The 15,871-nt window shown below is 45.7% G+C and overlaps 1 protein-coding gene across 1 annotated transcript in view; it reads left to right on the top strand.

The window, feature by feature from the left end:
* Positions 1 to 14,308, top strand: part of CACNG7 (calcium voltage-gated channel auxiliary subunit gamma 7) — a 234,753-nt gene extending 220,445 nt beyond the window's left edge. Inside the window, exon 6 of the mRNA XM_077457419.1 lies at positions 11,737 to 14,308. Within this exon, the coding sequence (XP_077313545.1) occupies positions 11,737 to 11,994 (258 nt within the window). The 3' untranslated portion in view covers positions 11,995 to 14,308. The remainder of the gene's footprint in view (positions 1 to 11,736) is intronic.
* The last annotated feature ends 1,563 nt before the right edge of the window (positions 14,309 to 15,871 follow it).

The raw sequence follows: 15,871 nt of genomic DNA, 5'->3' as shown, positions 1-15,871 counted from the left end.
TTTATTGCTGGTGTTCTATAATAAAGGCAACTGCAGGAGTTAGTGGGTGTTGTGTGCCTCCAGCACAGCACAATATACACCGGTATCTACCCTTTATTGCTGGTGGTCTCTAATACAGCCATCTGCAGGAGTTAGTGGGTGTTGTGTGCCTCCAGCACAGCACAGTATACACATGTATCTACCCTTTATTGCTGGTGTTCTCTAATACAGCCATATGCAGGAGTTAGTGGGTGTTGTGTGCCTCCAGCACAGCACAGTATACACCTGTATCTACCCTTTATTGCTGGTGTTCTCTAATACAGCCATCTGCAGGAGTTAGTGGGTGTTGTGTGTCTCCAGCACAGCACAGTATACACCTGTATCTACCCTTTATTGCTGGTGGTCTCTAATACAGCCATCTGCAGGAATTAGTGGGTGTTGTGTGCCTCCAGCAAAGCACAGCATACACCTGTATCTACTCTTTATTGCTGGCGTTCTCTAATACAGCCATATGCAGGAGTTAGTGGGTGTTGTGAGCCACCAGCACAGTATACACCTGTATCTACCCATTATTGCTGGTGTTCTATAATAAAGGTATCTACAGGAGTTAGTGGGTGTTGTGTGCCTCCAGCACAGCACAGTATACACCTGTATCTACCCTTTATTGCTGGTGTTCTATAATAAAGGCAACTGCAGGAGTTAGTGGGTGTTGTGTGCCTCCAGCACAGCACAATATACACCGGTATCTACCCTTTATTGCTGGTGGTCTCTAATACAGCCATCTGCAGGAGTTAGTGGGTGTTGTGTGCCTCCAGCACAGCACAGTATACACATGTATCTACCCTTTATTGCTGGTGTTCTCTAATACAGCCATATGCAGGAGTTAGTGGGTGTTGTGTGCCTCCAGCACAGCACAGTATACACCTGTATCTACCCTTTATTGCTGGTGTTCTCTAATACAGCCATCTGCAGGAGTTAGTGGGTGTTGTGTGTCTCCAGCACAGCACAGTATACACCTGTATCTACCCTTTATTGCTGGTGTTCTCTAATACAGCCATCTGCAGGAGTTAGTGGGTGTTGTATGCCTCCAGCACAGTACACACCTGTATCTACCCTTTATTGCTGGTGTTCTATAATAAAGGCATCTGCAAGAGTTAGTGGGTGTTGTGTGCCTCCAGCACATCACAGTATACACCTGTATCTACCTTTTATTGCTGGTGTTCTATAATAAAGGCATCTGCAGGAGTAGTGGGTGTTGTGTGCCTCCAGCACAGCACAGTATACATCTGTATCTACCCTTTATTGCTGGTGTTCTATCATACAGGCATCTGCAGGAGTTAGTGGGTATTGTGTGCCTGCAGAACAATATACACTACCCAATTGCTGGTTTTCCCATCTCCCTGCATGTCATTATTATGTCTGGAAGGCCAACAAGGAGAGGCAGACAGTCGCGAGCCAATAAAAGAGGGCAAGCAGGCTCTGTGTCTAGAGACAACAGTGCTGGTCGTGGATGCGGTGCATCGTCATCAGCATGTGGCCATGGGACACGCTTGTCCTTATTTTCAGCAGCTGGACGTGTTGAGCCGCATCATGCTGAAGACTTGGTAGAGTGGATGACCAAACCCTCTTCATCCTCCTCATCCTCTCTCACCCAGGCTCAGGGTACTAGCAAAGCAGCTGCCAACGCATCCTCTTCCCTCTTCTCAATGTCATCATCAGTCACTCCTTCCCTAGACCCACCATGTCCTCCTGAGGAGTCCCCCGAACTGTTTGAGCACAGTGTTAGGTACATGCTCCAGGAGGATGCCCAGTGTTTTGAAGGCTCTGGTGATGATACCCAGCTAGAGGAAGGCAGTAGCGTGAGTACAGAGAGAGGGGATGCTCAAGAAGGACAGCAATCGGGCAGTCATGTTCCACCAGCTGCAGCATACTGCCAGGTTTGCTCCAGTGATGAAGAGGGAGGGGATGATGAGGTCACTGACTCCACATGGGTGTCTGATAGGAGAGAGGAGGAGGAGGCACACCTTCAACGAGGCAGGATGCCCTCCGGGGGCCAGCTTAGGGGCAGCACACCGACTGAATTACACCGCAGAGCTCCGCTTGTGCAGGGCACTGCCTCTGCTCATTATTCCAAAAGTTCTTTGGCGTGGGCCTTTTTTGAGACGAGTACATCAGATCGCACCGCTGCTTTTTGCAACATATGTCTCAAGCGTATCTCGCGTGGCCAAAACATCAGCCGCTTGGACACCCCATGCTTGACCAGACATATGTTGACGTGCCATGCAGCTCGTTGGCAAGTGTACCTTAAAGACCCACACCAAAGAACAAAGCGGACCGCTCCTTACTCCTCATCAGCTGGGATCTCCAACCCCACTAGACCTTCAGTCCTCTCTGAAACCTGCACTGAGAGGAATGAAGGTGTAGAATTAGATGTGTCACAGCCAAGTACTTGCGGGCACTCTGCTAGCAGTACACCCACGTCCGATTGTAGAAGGCAAATTTCCCTGCCCCTGTTCACTCCCAGCTATCCACATGCCCAGCGGTTGAATGCTAGCTTGGCTATATTGCTAGCACTTCAACTGCTGCCTTTTCAGTTGGTAGACTCGGCCCCCTTCCATGAGTTTGTGTAATGTGCGGTTCCTCAGTGGCAGGTCCAAAAACGCCACTTTTTCTCACGGAAGGCGATTCCGGCTCTCTACCGGCATGTGGAAGGCAATGTCCTTGCTTCGCTGGACAGGACGGTCAGTAGTAAGGTGCATATTACCTCTGACTCATGGTCCAGCAGGCATGAACCAGGACGTTACCTATCTTTCACGGCCCATTGGGTCACTCTTCTGGCAGCTGGGAAGTATGCAGGACAAGGTACAGTAATGTTGGAGGTTGTTCTGCCACCACGTCTCCAATATGCTACTACTGGTTGTGACACACCTCTCTCCTTCACCCCCTCCCTTTCTTCTTCCTCCATGGCCTCTTCCAGTGCTCTGTCCTCGGAACCAGCGGTGCTCCGTAGGCGTTCAAGGGGCTACGCAAATACGCAGGCAAAAAGATGCCATGCCATGCTTGCACTGGTTTGTTTGGGGGACAGGAGCCACACTGGGGCAGATATTTTGTCAGCTCTGCAGGGTCAGGCCGAAAGGTGGTTGATGCCATGCCAGCTTAAGCCAGGAATGGTGGTTTGTGACAATGGCACCAACCTTCTCTCCGCCCTCCAATAGGGACAATGGACCCATGTGCCCTGTGTGGCTCACGTCCTTAACCTGGTGGTGCATCATTTAATGCCAGTGCTCGACTGGCTGAGCTCGAAAAGCAGTTGAACCTGCCCAAGAAGCGCCTTATATGTGACATGCCCACCAGGTGGAACTCAACGTTGGCCATGCTGCAGCGGCTGCACATGCAGCAGAGGGCCATCAATGAGTACCTGTGTGACTACAGCACCAGGACAGGGTCAGGGGAGCTTGGTTTTTTTCTCACCACGTCAGTGGGGCATGGTCAGGGATGCATGCACTCTCCTGTCACCATTTGAGGAGGCCACAAGGATGGTGAGTAGTGACAGTGCATGCATCAGTGACACTGTACCTCTTGTCCACCTGTTGGAGCATACACTGTGTGGAATGATGGACAGGGCACTCGAGGCAGAACAGAGGCAAGAAGAGGAGGACTTCCTTGCCTCTCAAGGCCCCCTTTATCCAGACAGTGTTCCTGCTGTCCCACTCATCACACAGGAAGGGGACGAGGAGAAGGAGGAGGATTGTGGCAGCATGGAGGTGGAGCCTGGCACTCAGCATCGGCAGCAGCAGTCTTTTAGGGATGATTTACAGTCCCAAGAAACCCGTGGACTTCTACGTGGCTGGGAGGAGGTGGCTGTGGATCATGTTGTCCTTTGTGACCCAGAGGACTCCGGACCGAATGCCTCAGCTAACCTTACGCTACATGGCCTCCCTGATCCTGCAAAGCCTGCGGAAGGATCCTCGTATTCTTCGGATCAAGGAGAGGGACCATTACTGGCTGGCCACTCTCCTTGATCTATGGTACAAGAGTAAGGTTGCGGGCCTTATCTTGCCGTCGCAGAGGGAGCAGAGGATGAAAGGTCTGCAGAAAGGTCTGTGCAACGCGTTCCCAGAGACTGGGAGGTTACAAACTCCTGGTCCTGGACAACGCGTTGCTCAGGCTTCAGTCAGTCACAGAAGGAGCCGTGGAGAAGGTGACCATCTGACCAATGCGTTCAGACAATTTTTTAGTCCGCAGCCCCAAGGTATGATCGGTTCCAGCAACCATTGCCAGCTAGGGATGGCCGAACAGTTCGCCCCGCGGTCGTTTCACGGCGAATTTCGGCTGTTCGCCGTCCGCCCGATTGGTGGACTATTGCCGCCGTTCGCCCGGCGGACTTCCGTGTTTACTGTGTAAAAGAACTTTGACCTATGATGACACATCCATCATGGGGTACAGGACAGCCAATTGAGACATTACAGCACATGGACACTTGGACATTCCCCCTAACTTATAAATAGACCCGATCCGGTGGCCATTTTACATTCTTTCTTCTGTCACTATAGGGAGAGGTTGCTGTGTGGAGCAGGGAGAGATTGCAGTGACCCAAATCGCTAGCTATTTGGTCCACAAAAGTTCTTTTCAGGACTGGTATAGGTGTTAGGTGTAGTTCAGGATATAGGTTTGAGGCACTGCTGTGCTACTGATTGTTGCAGCAGCCTGTCTCTTGTCAGTGTAGAGAGAGGGACAGTACGCTGTGAGCTGCAGGGACAGTCAGTTTAATCATTAGCTGTTACTATTAGGTCCACAAAAGTGCTATTCAAGTTATTGTTCCAGCAGCCTGTGTTTTGTCAGTTTAAATAGGGACAGGCAGGAAGCTGTGTGTGAGGCAGTGAGGGACAGTCAGTTTAATCAGTAGCTGTTACTATTAGGTCCACAAAGGTTCTTTTCAGGACTGGTATGGTAATAGGCTTGTACACGTATAATATTCTTTCTTCCAAATATAGAAAGAATATTATACTTGACTACTGCCCTTCTGCTGCAGTAGTCCTTTATCAGTTGCAGAAGGTGCGTTCAATTACTTTAAAGGACGCACCAGACTTGGTTGAGTGGCTCACTCAGCCTTACTCTTCTGCACCCTCCTCATCCTCTCGATCTGCACCCTCTTCTTCACTCTCTGCTATGTGCACCCCCATAGACACTACCACCAACAACACCACCACCACCACTTACCTTCCGCTTGAGTCACAGGAATTATTTTCCGATCCATATCAAGACATTTATGATGCGCAGCCACTCTTGGTATTGGATCAGGAAGAGGAGGTAGCATCAACTGCTACTTAGCAGTCTGACGACAGTACCCAGATCAGCCCAAGGAGGAGGTTGGTCCCCGGTGTTGCTGCCTACTCCGAGATCTCTATTTATAGCGGTGGGGAAGGTGACGTCGATGATGACGTGTCTAGTGATGTCACGTGGGTGCCTACAAGAGAGGAAGAGGAGGGGAGTTCAGAGGGAGATATGGACCAGCAGATAGGGAGAAGCAGGAATAACTTACATTGCACAGGAGGGACAAAGCAGACTGCAAATGTATCAGGAGCGAGTCATCGACCATGTACGGTCACATCTGGCGCTCCCAGGACACCGGCACATGGCTCCACAGTGTGGGCTTTTTTTAACATGTCTGCTGCTGACAATAGTGTTGCCATCTGCAATATTTGCAGTCAACGCATTAGTCGCTGTAAGCCCAACACTCACCTAGGGACGACCGCCTTAAGAAGGCACATGAGCAGCCATCACCAAGCCCAGTGGGAGCAACGGAACACACAAAGCCACACTCCAGGCTCTCACCATCCAGCCTTGTCTTCTACTTCTCTTTCTCCTCTCTCCTCACAATTGTCCTCCACTCCACCTTCCATCTCGCCAAGCTCACGTTTTTCTGCAAAAAGGCAGGCTTTCGTGGGCCTAATGTTCGAGCGTAAAAAAATGATGACGCCGGATAACCCTCTTGCCCAACGGTTGACGGCTGGCTTGTCAGAACTGATAGCCCGCCAACTATTGCCATATAAACTGGTGGACTCGGAGGCCTTTCGAAAATTTGTGGCCATTGGAACACCACAATGGAAGGTCCCAGGAAGGAAGTATTTCTCAGAGAAGGGCATCCCAGAGCTATATGGCCATGTTCAGCGGCAAGTGAATGTATCTCTGGCACACAGTGTCGGTGCCAAGATACATCGGACCACAGACACGTGGTCTAGCAAACACGGGCAGGGAAGGTATATCCCTTTTACTGCCCACTGGGTGAACCTTCTGACGGCCGTCAAGCATGTAACCCGAGGCACCCGTGTAGATTTGGTTTTACCACCACGGATTGCATGCAGGCCTGGCTCTTCTTCTCCTCCTCCTCCTACTCCATCCTCCTCCCTCTCCTCCTCGGCTGACTCCTCCTTTTCCGCTGCTAGCGTCTCTTCCGCTGCGCCGCCCAAGCTCCCCAGAACCTATTCGACATGCCAGGTGAGACAAGGTGAGACAATGCCATGCCGTGCTGCGTCTGTTGTGCCTGGAAGCCAAGAGCCACACTGGCCCGGCACTCCTTTCAGCTTTGTGTTCACAGGCAGATCAGTGGCTAACACCGCTCAATTTGACAGTTGGTAAAGTGGTGTGTGACAATGGTGCCAATCTGCTTAGGGCATTGAAACAGGGCAAAATCACGCACGTGCCATGCATGGCACACGTCTTAAACTTGGTCGTGCAGCGATTCCTTGTCAAATACCCTGGGGTCCAGGACATCTTGCAGCAGGCAAGGAAAATCTCGGCCCATTTCAGAAGATCTTACACGGCCATGGCTCGCCTTGCTGACATTCAGCGGCGACACAATCTGCCGGTCAGACGTCTTATTTGCGATTGCCCGACGCGATGGAACTCAACCTTCTATATGCTTGATAGGCTGCTCCAGCAGAAACGTGCAGTTAACGTCTACCTGTATGAACTCTGCGGCAGACTTCTGCGACCAATTGAGGAGATCACCAAACTGGTCAGTCACAGCCATGGCGCCATCAGTGACATGGTACCTTATGCCTTCTTTATGGAGCGTGCATTGCGTTGTGTCATTGATCAAGCTGTGGAGGAGCAGGAGTGGGAAGATGAGGAAGTCGCAATGCTGGATGAATTCCCAGGGGGGGCTACTATATCTGAGACAAGTGAACAACAGGGGTCTGAAGAGGAGTCAGAGGAGGATGGTGCCGGGGCAGATGAGGAGGAGCAAGAAGAGCATGCTTTAAACCTTTCTGGGATCCCTGTTGTTGTGCGTGGATGGGGAGAGGAGAATGAAGAGGACGACATTATCCTGGATGATGAGCAGGAGCCATGCCACCATACCGCTTCCAGTTTAGTGCAAATGGGGGCCTTCGGGCTCCAGTGTTTTAATAGGGACCCCCGTATAAAAAGCATAAGGGTCAAGGACCAGTACTGGGTGGCAACATACTTAGACCCCCGGTACAAACACAAAATGGCGGAAATGTTACCGCCGTCACAGAGGGCTGGCAGGATGGAGCACTTCCAGGCCTTGCTTCGAGAAATGCTCCATTCTGCTTTTGCGTGCGCTGGCAGAGGAGCAATTCCCACTCCCAGAGAAGGAGTTGCGGGTACCAATCCAACAGCGCCTGCAAGAAGAGGCCGGTTTGAAGATGTGTTGGTGACTTCGGATATGAGGTCATTCTTTCAGCCGACCCATCGACAGGTGTCATCCGGATCCAGCATCAGGGAACGCCTAGACCGTCAGGTGTCCGACTACATCGGGTTAACGGCCGATGTGGACGCTCTGAGGAGTGATGAACCCCTGGACTACTGGGTGGGCAGGCTTGACCTCTGGCCAGAGCTTGCCCAATTTGCAATCGAACTGTTGGCTTGCCCCTCATCCAGTGTCCTGTCCAAAAGGATGTTCAGCGCAGCAGGGGGGATCGTGACCGATAAGCGTACTCGCCTAGCTCACGACAGTGTTAACTACCTCACATTTCTAAAAATGAATGAGGCATGGATCTCGGAGGAATTCAACACATGTGACCAGTAGACCATGTATATGTCTAGAAACTATTTTTTTAATCGAGCACACAGACCTTCTTTCTTCATTTGGCTCACTTCCTTGTCCAAAAAAAGCACACCGTACTATATGCCCGTACCCTCCTGTTTGAAGAGGTTGAGTGGTGTCATATTTCTACTGAGGCTGCTTATTATGAAGGGCTCCCACCATCCCTGTGCTGTGCTGACTTCCTCCTGGGGCTGTACCTCTGCTGTGCATATTATGAGGGGCTCCCACCATCCCTGTGCTATGCTCATTATGAGGGGCTCCCACCATCCCTGTGCTGTGCTGACTTCCTCCTGGGGCTGCTTATTATGAGGGGCTCCCACTATCCCTGTGCTATGCTGACATCCTCCTGGGGCTGCTTATTATGAGGGGCTCCCACCATCCATGTGCTGTGCTGACTTCCTCCTGGGGCTGTACCTCTGCTGTGCATATTATGAGGGGCTCCCACCATCCCTGTGCTATGCTCATTATGAGGGGCTCCCACCATCCCTGTGCTGTGCTCATTATGAGGGGCTCCCACCATCCCTGTGCTATGCTGACTTCCTCCTGGGGCTGCTTACGGTGCAGGTGTCAGTGCTCTCTATCACTGTGCTGGTGTCAGATCACTCTATCACGGTGCAGGTGTCATTGCTGTATGTCACGCTGCTGATGTCAGTGCTCTCTATCACGGTACTGCTGTTAGTGCTGTATATCATGGTGCTGGTGTCAGTGCTTTATGTCACGCTGCTGATGTCAGTGCTCTCTATCACGGTGCTGGTGTCAGATCACTCTATCATGGTACAGGTGTCATTGCTGTATGTCACGCTGCTGATGTCAGTGCTCTCTATCACGGTGCTGGTGTCAGATCACTCTATCACAGTGCAGGTGTCATTGCTGTATGTCACGCTGCTGGTGATCATCTCCTGCACCCTCTTCTTTGCCTACCCTGACCTTCCCTCTCCTCCATTGTCTTCATGCGCTCCACAGTCCTGAATTGTCACAACAATTTCACATATAAAAAAATAATGCTTGTAGTTGTCGATCCCAGATTCACCTCATACATGTGTTATGTCATTGGCCATGTGGTGGGACTATGTTTGCACATCTAGTAATTATTTTGTGGCTGCAAATTTGACCTGTAGGTTTGCAAAGTTCGCCTCCCATTGAAGTCAATGGGGCCCGCCGCAAACGTTGCGGTTCGCGAACTATCGCCCGCATTCGTGAAACGTCCCGTCGGAAGTTCGTAATAGTATCACTATTGCCAGCGTCTGATTTACATGGTGCAGGAATACCTAGGGGCAAGGTCAGACTTGGACACCTTTCCTACCGAAAATCCTCTGGCTTACTGGGTCTTAAGGATGGATCACTGGCCAGAGCTTGCACAGTATGCAATTGAGCTTCTGGCCTGTCCTGCATCCAGCATTCTTTCAGAACGCACCTTCAGTGCTGCTGGTGGCTTTGTTACTGATCACAGGGTGCGCCTGTCCACCGACTCAGTTGATCGACTGACTTCATAAAGATGAATCAGTCTTGGATCACCACCAGCTACCAAGCACCTGAAGCTGATGTAACCGAATAAATTTTTTGGAAAAATGTCACATCCCTTCAAGACTGCCTATGCTAATGCTGAGTGACTGTCCTGTTAAGTTGACTGACTATCCTCTTCCTCCTTAATGATTCCGCTGATATCTTGGAAGAACATTTTTGGTTCTGGGTGATGCCACCAGCCCAATAATTAAAATTTTTGATGCAATGCTTTGCAGCAGGGATCATTCCTGCACTCCAACTAGAGTATCTGGGAGAGGTTGCAGTGTCATGGCACCAGCACCAGTGCCTAAGGCCCAATTTGTCAGCCCCTGTTTAACAGGTACATGTAATATAATTTTTGATGCAATGCTTTGTAGCAGGGCTCATTCCTGCACTCCAGCTATAATATATGGTAGAGGTTGCAGTGTCGTGGCACCAGCATCAGTGCCTAAGGCCCAATTTTTAGCCCCTGTTTAACAGGGCCACGTAATACAATTTTTGATGCAATGCTTAGCAGCAGGGCTCATTCCTGCACTCCAACTAGAGTATCTGGGAGAGGTTGCAGTGTCGAGACACCAGCAACCAGTGCCTGAGGCCCAATTTTTCAGCCCCTGTTTTACAGGGGAATGTAATTACAATTTTTGATGCAATGCTTTGTACCAGGGCTCATTCCTGCACTCCAACTAGAGTATCTGGGAGAGGTTGCATTGTCGTGGCACCAGAAAGCAGTGCCTAAGGCCCAATTTTTCAGCCCCTGTTTAACAGGGGCATGTAATTACAATTCTTGATATAATATTTCATAGCAGGGCCCGTTCTTGCGCCCACCAAGAGTAACTGTGAGGACGTATAGTGTTGTGGCACCAGCACAACCACCAACGGCCCAATTTTTCTACCACTGTTCAACAATGGCATTTAATTACAATTCTTAATATAATCGTTCACAGCAGGGCGCTCCAGCGCCCACCAAGAGTCACTTTGAGGGCTTACAGTGTTGTGGCAACACCAACACCTTAGGCCCCCATTTCTGCAGAGCATATAGGGCACGCCCCTAGTTTCAAACATCCAACTTACAAACGTCTCCTACTTGCAAACGGAAGGAGACAACAGGAAGTGAGATGAAAAAAGACAGATGGCAAAAAAAAATATACAGGGGTGATAACCTTTCCCTATGTTTTATAGATATAGATTTTTTGACTGGAGCTACACTTTAAAAATGTACCAGTTCAAAATTACAAACAGAATCTACTTAACACAACAAACCTACACAGTCCCTGTCTTGTTTGCACCGCCTGTATACTGCTGTTCTGAGTATATAGAGCCTGGGGGCCTCACGGCTTTCCTTTTTTTTAATATGGGTACGGGGTTCCCCTTAATATCTGTACAAGACCCAAAGGGGCTGGCAATGGGCGGGGGGGGGGGGGGGGCTACCCATGCCATTTTTCTCAATGATTTTCATCCATATTGCCGGAACCAGATATTACATTAAAACCGCAAGCAGTTTTAAATGACTTTTTTTTCCGTTAAATCTCAATTTGTGCAGGGACTGTTCTAAGGCAGAAACTGTCCACTTCACAGGCATACTATAGACACCCCCCAGGCATGATATTTAAAGGAATATTTCACTTTTTTTCACTTTAATCGTCATTAAAATCAGTGCTCCTGAGAAAACGTCCGTTTAAAAAAAAACAAATTGGCATTGACCCATGTCCCCTAGGGCAGGAGCCAGGTCCCCAAACCCTTTTTAGGACAATATCTTGCATATTAGCCATTAAAATTAGCACTTTTTATTTCGAACGTTCGAGTCCCATAGACTTCAATGGGGTTCTAAAGTTCTCACGAGTTTTCGGTATGTTCAAAAGTTCTGGTGCGATCCGAACCGGGTGGTGTTCGGCTCATCCCTAGTAATGAGGTATTCTAGCTAGCTAGCTAGCAGATAGCTCATCAGATATTGACTTTTATTAGTCTTTAATTGGGTAGCTGGTAAAAGCTGATCTGTGATAGCTTTCTAATAGAAGTGCAATACATGTGCTCTGATCACTCTCTACCCTCAATTAACAATGCTGAATAAAGATACACTTTAAAAGCAACCTGAATCATTAATATCATTCGTATTGTTCCATGAATTATCATGATTATTACCATTTGTTTTTTGTTTTGTTTTTTGCAACAACTTTTATTTACAGGGTGCTGGTGTCATGTCCGTATACCTGTTCACAAAGCGCTATGCAGAGGAGGAGATGTATCGTCCTCATCCAGCTTTCTATCGTCCCCGACTCAGCGACTGTTCAGACTACTCAGGCCAGTTTCTCCACCCCGAGGTGTGGCACCGTGGCCGAAGTCCATCTGACATTTCTAGTGATGTCTCAATCCAGATGACCCAGAACTATCCTCCAGCCATCAAGTACCCAGACCACATACACATATCAACATCCCCCTGCTAAATGCAAAATCAGTGGTAAACTTTTTGGAAGATCTAAGCATCTCCTTAGGATACAGTTCTCTAAAAAGATGACACAGCTTGGCCTGTTCAACTAGAGACAGAGTACTGTGGAGCTAAAACTATGAACCTTTACTTCCAAATGTCTGGAAACTTCCAGCCCCAGTACCTGGAAATCAATTCTTTTAACTTTGGTCTCTTTTAAGTTTTATTATTTTAACTTTACTATCGTTACCTTGGCAATTATTTCCAGACGATTTGACGATATAATTTAGTCATAACTTGTTTTAATCTCTCTTTAGCTTATGTTATATTTTTTTCAGAAACTAGATTCATTTATTTGATTCTTTTATCATCTACCTTATTCATTTCTTCTATGAAAAAAAAAATCTTAATATCTTGATGAAGATTTATACTCATTCTTGATTTTTTTTGGGCTTTGTGAAAAATCCTTTCTTAACTCTTCAGTGAAAAATATGGACAATGGAAAAAGAATACGAACACAATCTTTTTCTTCCACTGCAAGCTTTATCTTAATGTAATATTTACCAGACTCTAAAAGAAGAAAAATGCTAGCGATAAAATCTCTCCAGCAAGACTGATAAAATGAAAAACAAAAGAAATGTCGTCATAAAAAATGAATTACAAAAGGAGAAATATTTTATTGGATTCAGGAAGAGACAATATTGTCCAAAAACTGAAAAAAAGACTTTCATGCTTAAGTTGTCTATTGTGTCATCCTCCTCGCAGGTTGACAATTTTTTGGATGTTATCCAAAGTCCAACAGATATTATAATTTTTTGTGTTCACTGTGCAGCCAAAGCTTGAAGACAGTTGTCCCTCATGAATGTTGCTTTCCACTAAATTATTATTTTTATGGAAAAAGCAAAACTAAAAGCCATAGAGTAGTAAAGTGCAATGAATTTGTTTATTTTATAAAGAAATGTGCACCATATTTTAGGATGTGCCAAACATGCTGTCTGCAGGCACAGTTATCTAATTGACCTGTCCAGGTTAAATGCTCTTTCCAGTAGTTTTATTATTGATTTAGATATCTTTTTTTATTTTATTTTTACATTTTGTTAGCTGTCAGAGTACACAAAAGACTTTTAATTAGGAGACTAACCTCATTGTCCTTGCTTAATTTTGTGCAGGGCAAAGCAAATAGTGCATGCAATTTTGTTTTACCATGTTGCACAATTCGTGGGGATTATGAGGATTCATTACTAGTTCTTTGCTAGCCCGTGTTTAAATGTGCATTGGCCATTGATGCTGTGCCTTCAGTGACATCATAAGAAACTCTTATGGTGTCACACATACTGGACCACACCACCAAACTCCTATATACTGAGGATTATGATTCTGCAGAAGGATTGGCAGGATATATATTGATTTACAAATTGAAAACTAAGGTATAAAATGTTACTATAAGATACAGTCAATCACTGCACAACATAAATTGTTCTAACTGAGCTATGTGACAATCTGATAGTATATTGTGTACAGTGTAAAACTGATCACATCAGAGCACTGAATAATTGAATTGATGGACTAGATGCCCTTTTGTTGGATAGCATTGCTGTTCATTTGACATGCTATGATTACTAGGTGTGTGCCCTGCAAAAAACAATTTAGTGAGCACAGCCAAAGGGTTGGGTTATAGGTTTTCCAATTTGAAACAACTACAACAAGGAGAAAAAAATGAATAACCCAGTCAAAAGTAACCATACAGTCCAACCACATAGCAAATAAATATCCATCAGATAAAGAAAATAATAATACAATTGAGGAATCCAAAAACAAATCTACATTTATAAAACACCTAAAATAGACAGGAAGCCTCAGTCATAACCTCAGGGTTTTTTCTTGCCTTTAAGGGGTTTTTGCCTTCCTTTGGATCAGCTGTGTATATAGGGTTCTGTGAATGCAGGTTCTCAATTTTTTTTTTTTTTTTTTTATTTATTTCTATTGGTTGAACTTGATGAACTTTTTGCAACCCAGCTAACTATGTAACTATAACAAACATCAGTCAATTCATCAGCATTTAGGATTGAGGCAATCTACCATAAAACATTAATTTTCAAATTTGAAGTGCTTAGTAGCACAATATTCCCATCTCATCTATACTACAGGGCCAGCTACACAATTTGAACATTAAATGAGTACAAACTAATGAGTATCGAAATACCTAACAATATACATTGAAGAACAAGCATATAGGAGCTAGAAACACTATTGTTATAAAACATATTTATAGCTATCTGCCAAGCTGAAAATCTCAAAAGACAGCAAAGTGACAGTAAGGTAAACTAAAATATCTGCCTGGAGTTCAGCTTTAATCAGCATCTAATACAGTATCATCCCCATGCTTATACTGAAACATTTATATCAGAAAAACAATGGGAACATAAGAGATTACAGTAACTTCTTTTAAGTTGTAAAATAAAAAGCAACTTTCATGGGGACATCTCTGAAGTCATGTAAGAGAAAATGGCTGACACAGTGGACATAAAACATTTAGTGATGTAATAAAGAAGTCAGCTTGTCAAGCTGCATAGACTTCCCATGTTGCACTATCCACACTAACACATTCTGACGTGTTGGTTTAATGTATAGAAAAATAATGTATAGCCTAATGTAGTTCATTTTATTGCTGTGGTTTTCACAGGGACTCGGGAAGGCCTGGCTTGCATTTTGCCCATCGTATATACCTTTCATCCATGGAAGACATTTTGTTTCTGCAGTGAGCAGACTATAATGGTGTCTAATGAGCACTGAAATGTACATAGATAGTTGATATGTATCAATGCAATGTAAGAATTTTAACCTGACCTGTAGATATGAAATAATGACCTGTCTGGAAGTCTTTACCAGATATAGATGATGACACTATACTTATATATTTTACTTTTGGAGTATATGGCCTTAAGCATTGTAGTTGGTGCTTAAAGCTCAACTGAAGTCAGAACATTTGGATGGAATAGAGAAAGGTTAGACCTTCTGCAAGGCTTTATGGCTGTCTGTCTTCCTCTTGAGGAGAATTCCCTTTACATCTTGTGACCACACAGGACCTCAGAGTGATCTCTTTGATGGGGACACAGGGAGAAATAAATAACAGAATTGACTGAAATTCAAATCCTTCTCCACTCTACTTGAAGTGCTGTAACTGCTTTCTGTATCCCCATCACAGATACTCTACTTCCTGCCCCAGTGACCAAACAGACGGTTCTGTCTCCATTATGGTCACAAGCAGTTATAAACCCCAGCAGAGGTTTCCTCAATCTATTTGAATAAAATGTTTGCCTATAGTTGGACTTTCAAGGATCAATACATCTAAAGCACAAGTTGGTTTATATAAAACTGTTTTAAATGTGATTTAAATATCTTTAGAAAACGGTTTGATAATCAAAATTAAGAAATCAAAATAAGAACTATTATGATGGGTGCTTTATTTTGCTTTACACAACAGATTTCCTGTTGCATAGGTATCAGGGGAATTGAGAGTTTTCCTTTCCCCTAAGTTTTGGCAAAAAATAGAGGATTACAGAAAATGTAACCATTTATTTAAAATAACCAATTGGAGGGATCGTATCATCACTGGGTGGCAACAGTGGGTGCTCCTAAGGTATTAAAAGTTCCACATGCTTACAGAATTCAGAATTTTGGTTTTGATTCAATGGAGAATACAAAATGAAGCTGTTTGGAATATCCTTTCAACTATCTTGAACTTGCTGTGGTCCCTAACTAGTTTAATTACATGTTTTTCACAGAATTAATAAACATATAGTGAAAAAAAGTTAAATAAATACATTTAAAGTGACATTAAACAAAACTTGATCAAATTTATAAAAAAAAGGAAACCACACAAATGTCAAGATCAC

The sequence above is a fragment of the Lithobates pipiens genome, unplaced genomic scaffold (assembly GCF_037356315.1).
Source record: "Lithobates pipiens isolate NorthernLeopardFrog02 unplaced genomic scaffold, aLitPip1_a1.2 Scaffold_27, whole genome shotgun sequence".
NCBI classification, from domain to species: domain Eukaryota; kingdom Metazoa; phylum Chordata; class Amphibia; order Anura; family Ranidae; genus Lithobates; species Lithobates pipiens.
Note: the sequence above shows the minus strand (reverse complement) of the source record. Positions and strands in the feature narration are given on the sequence as shown.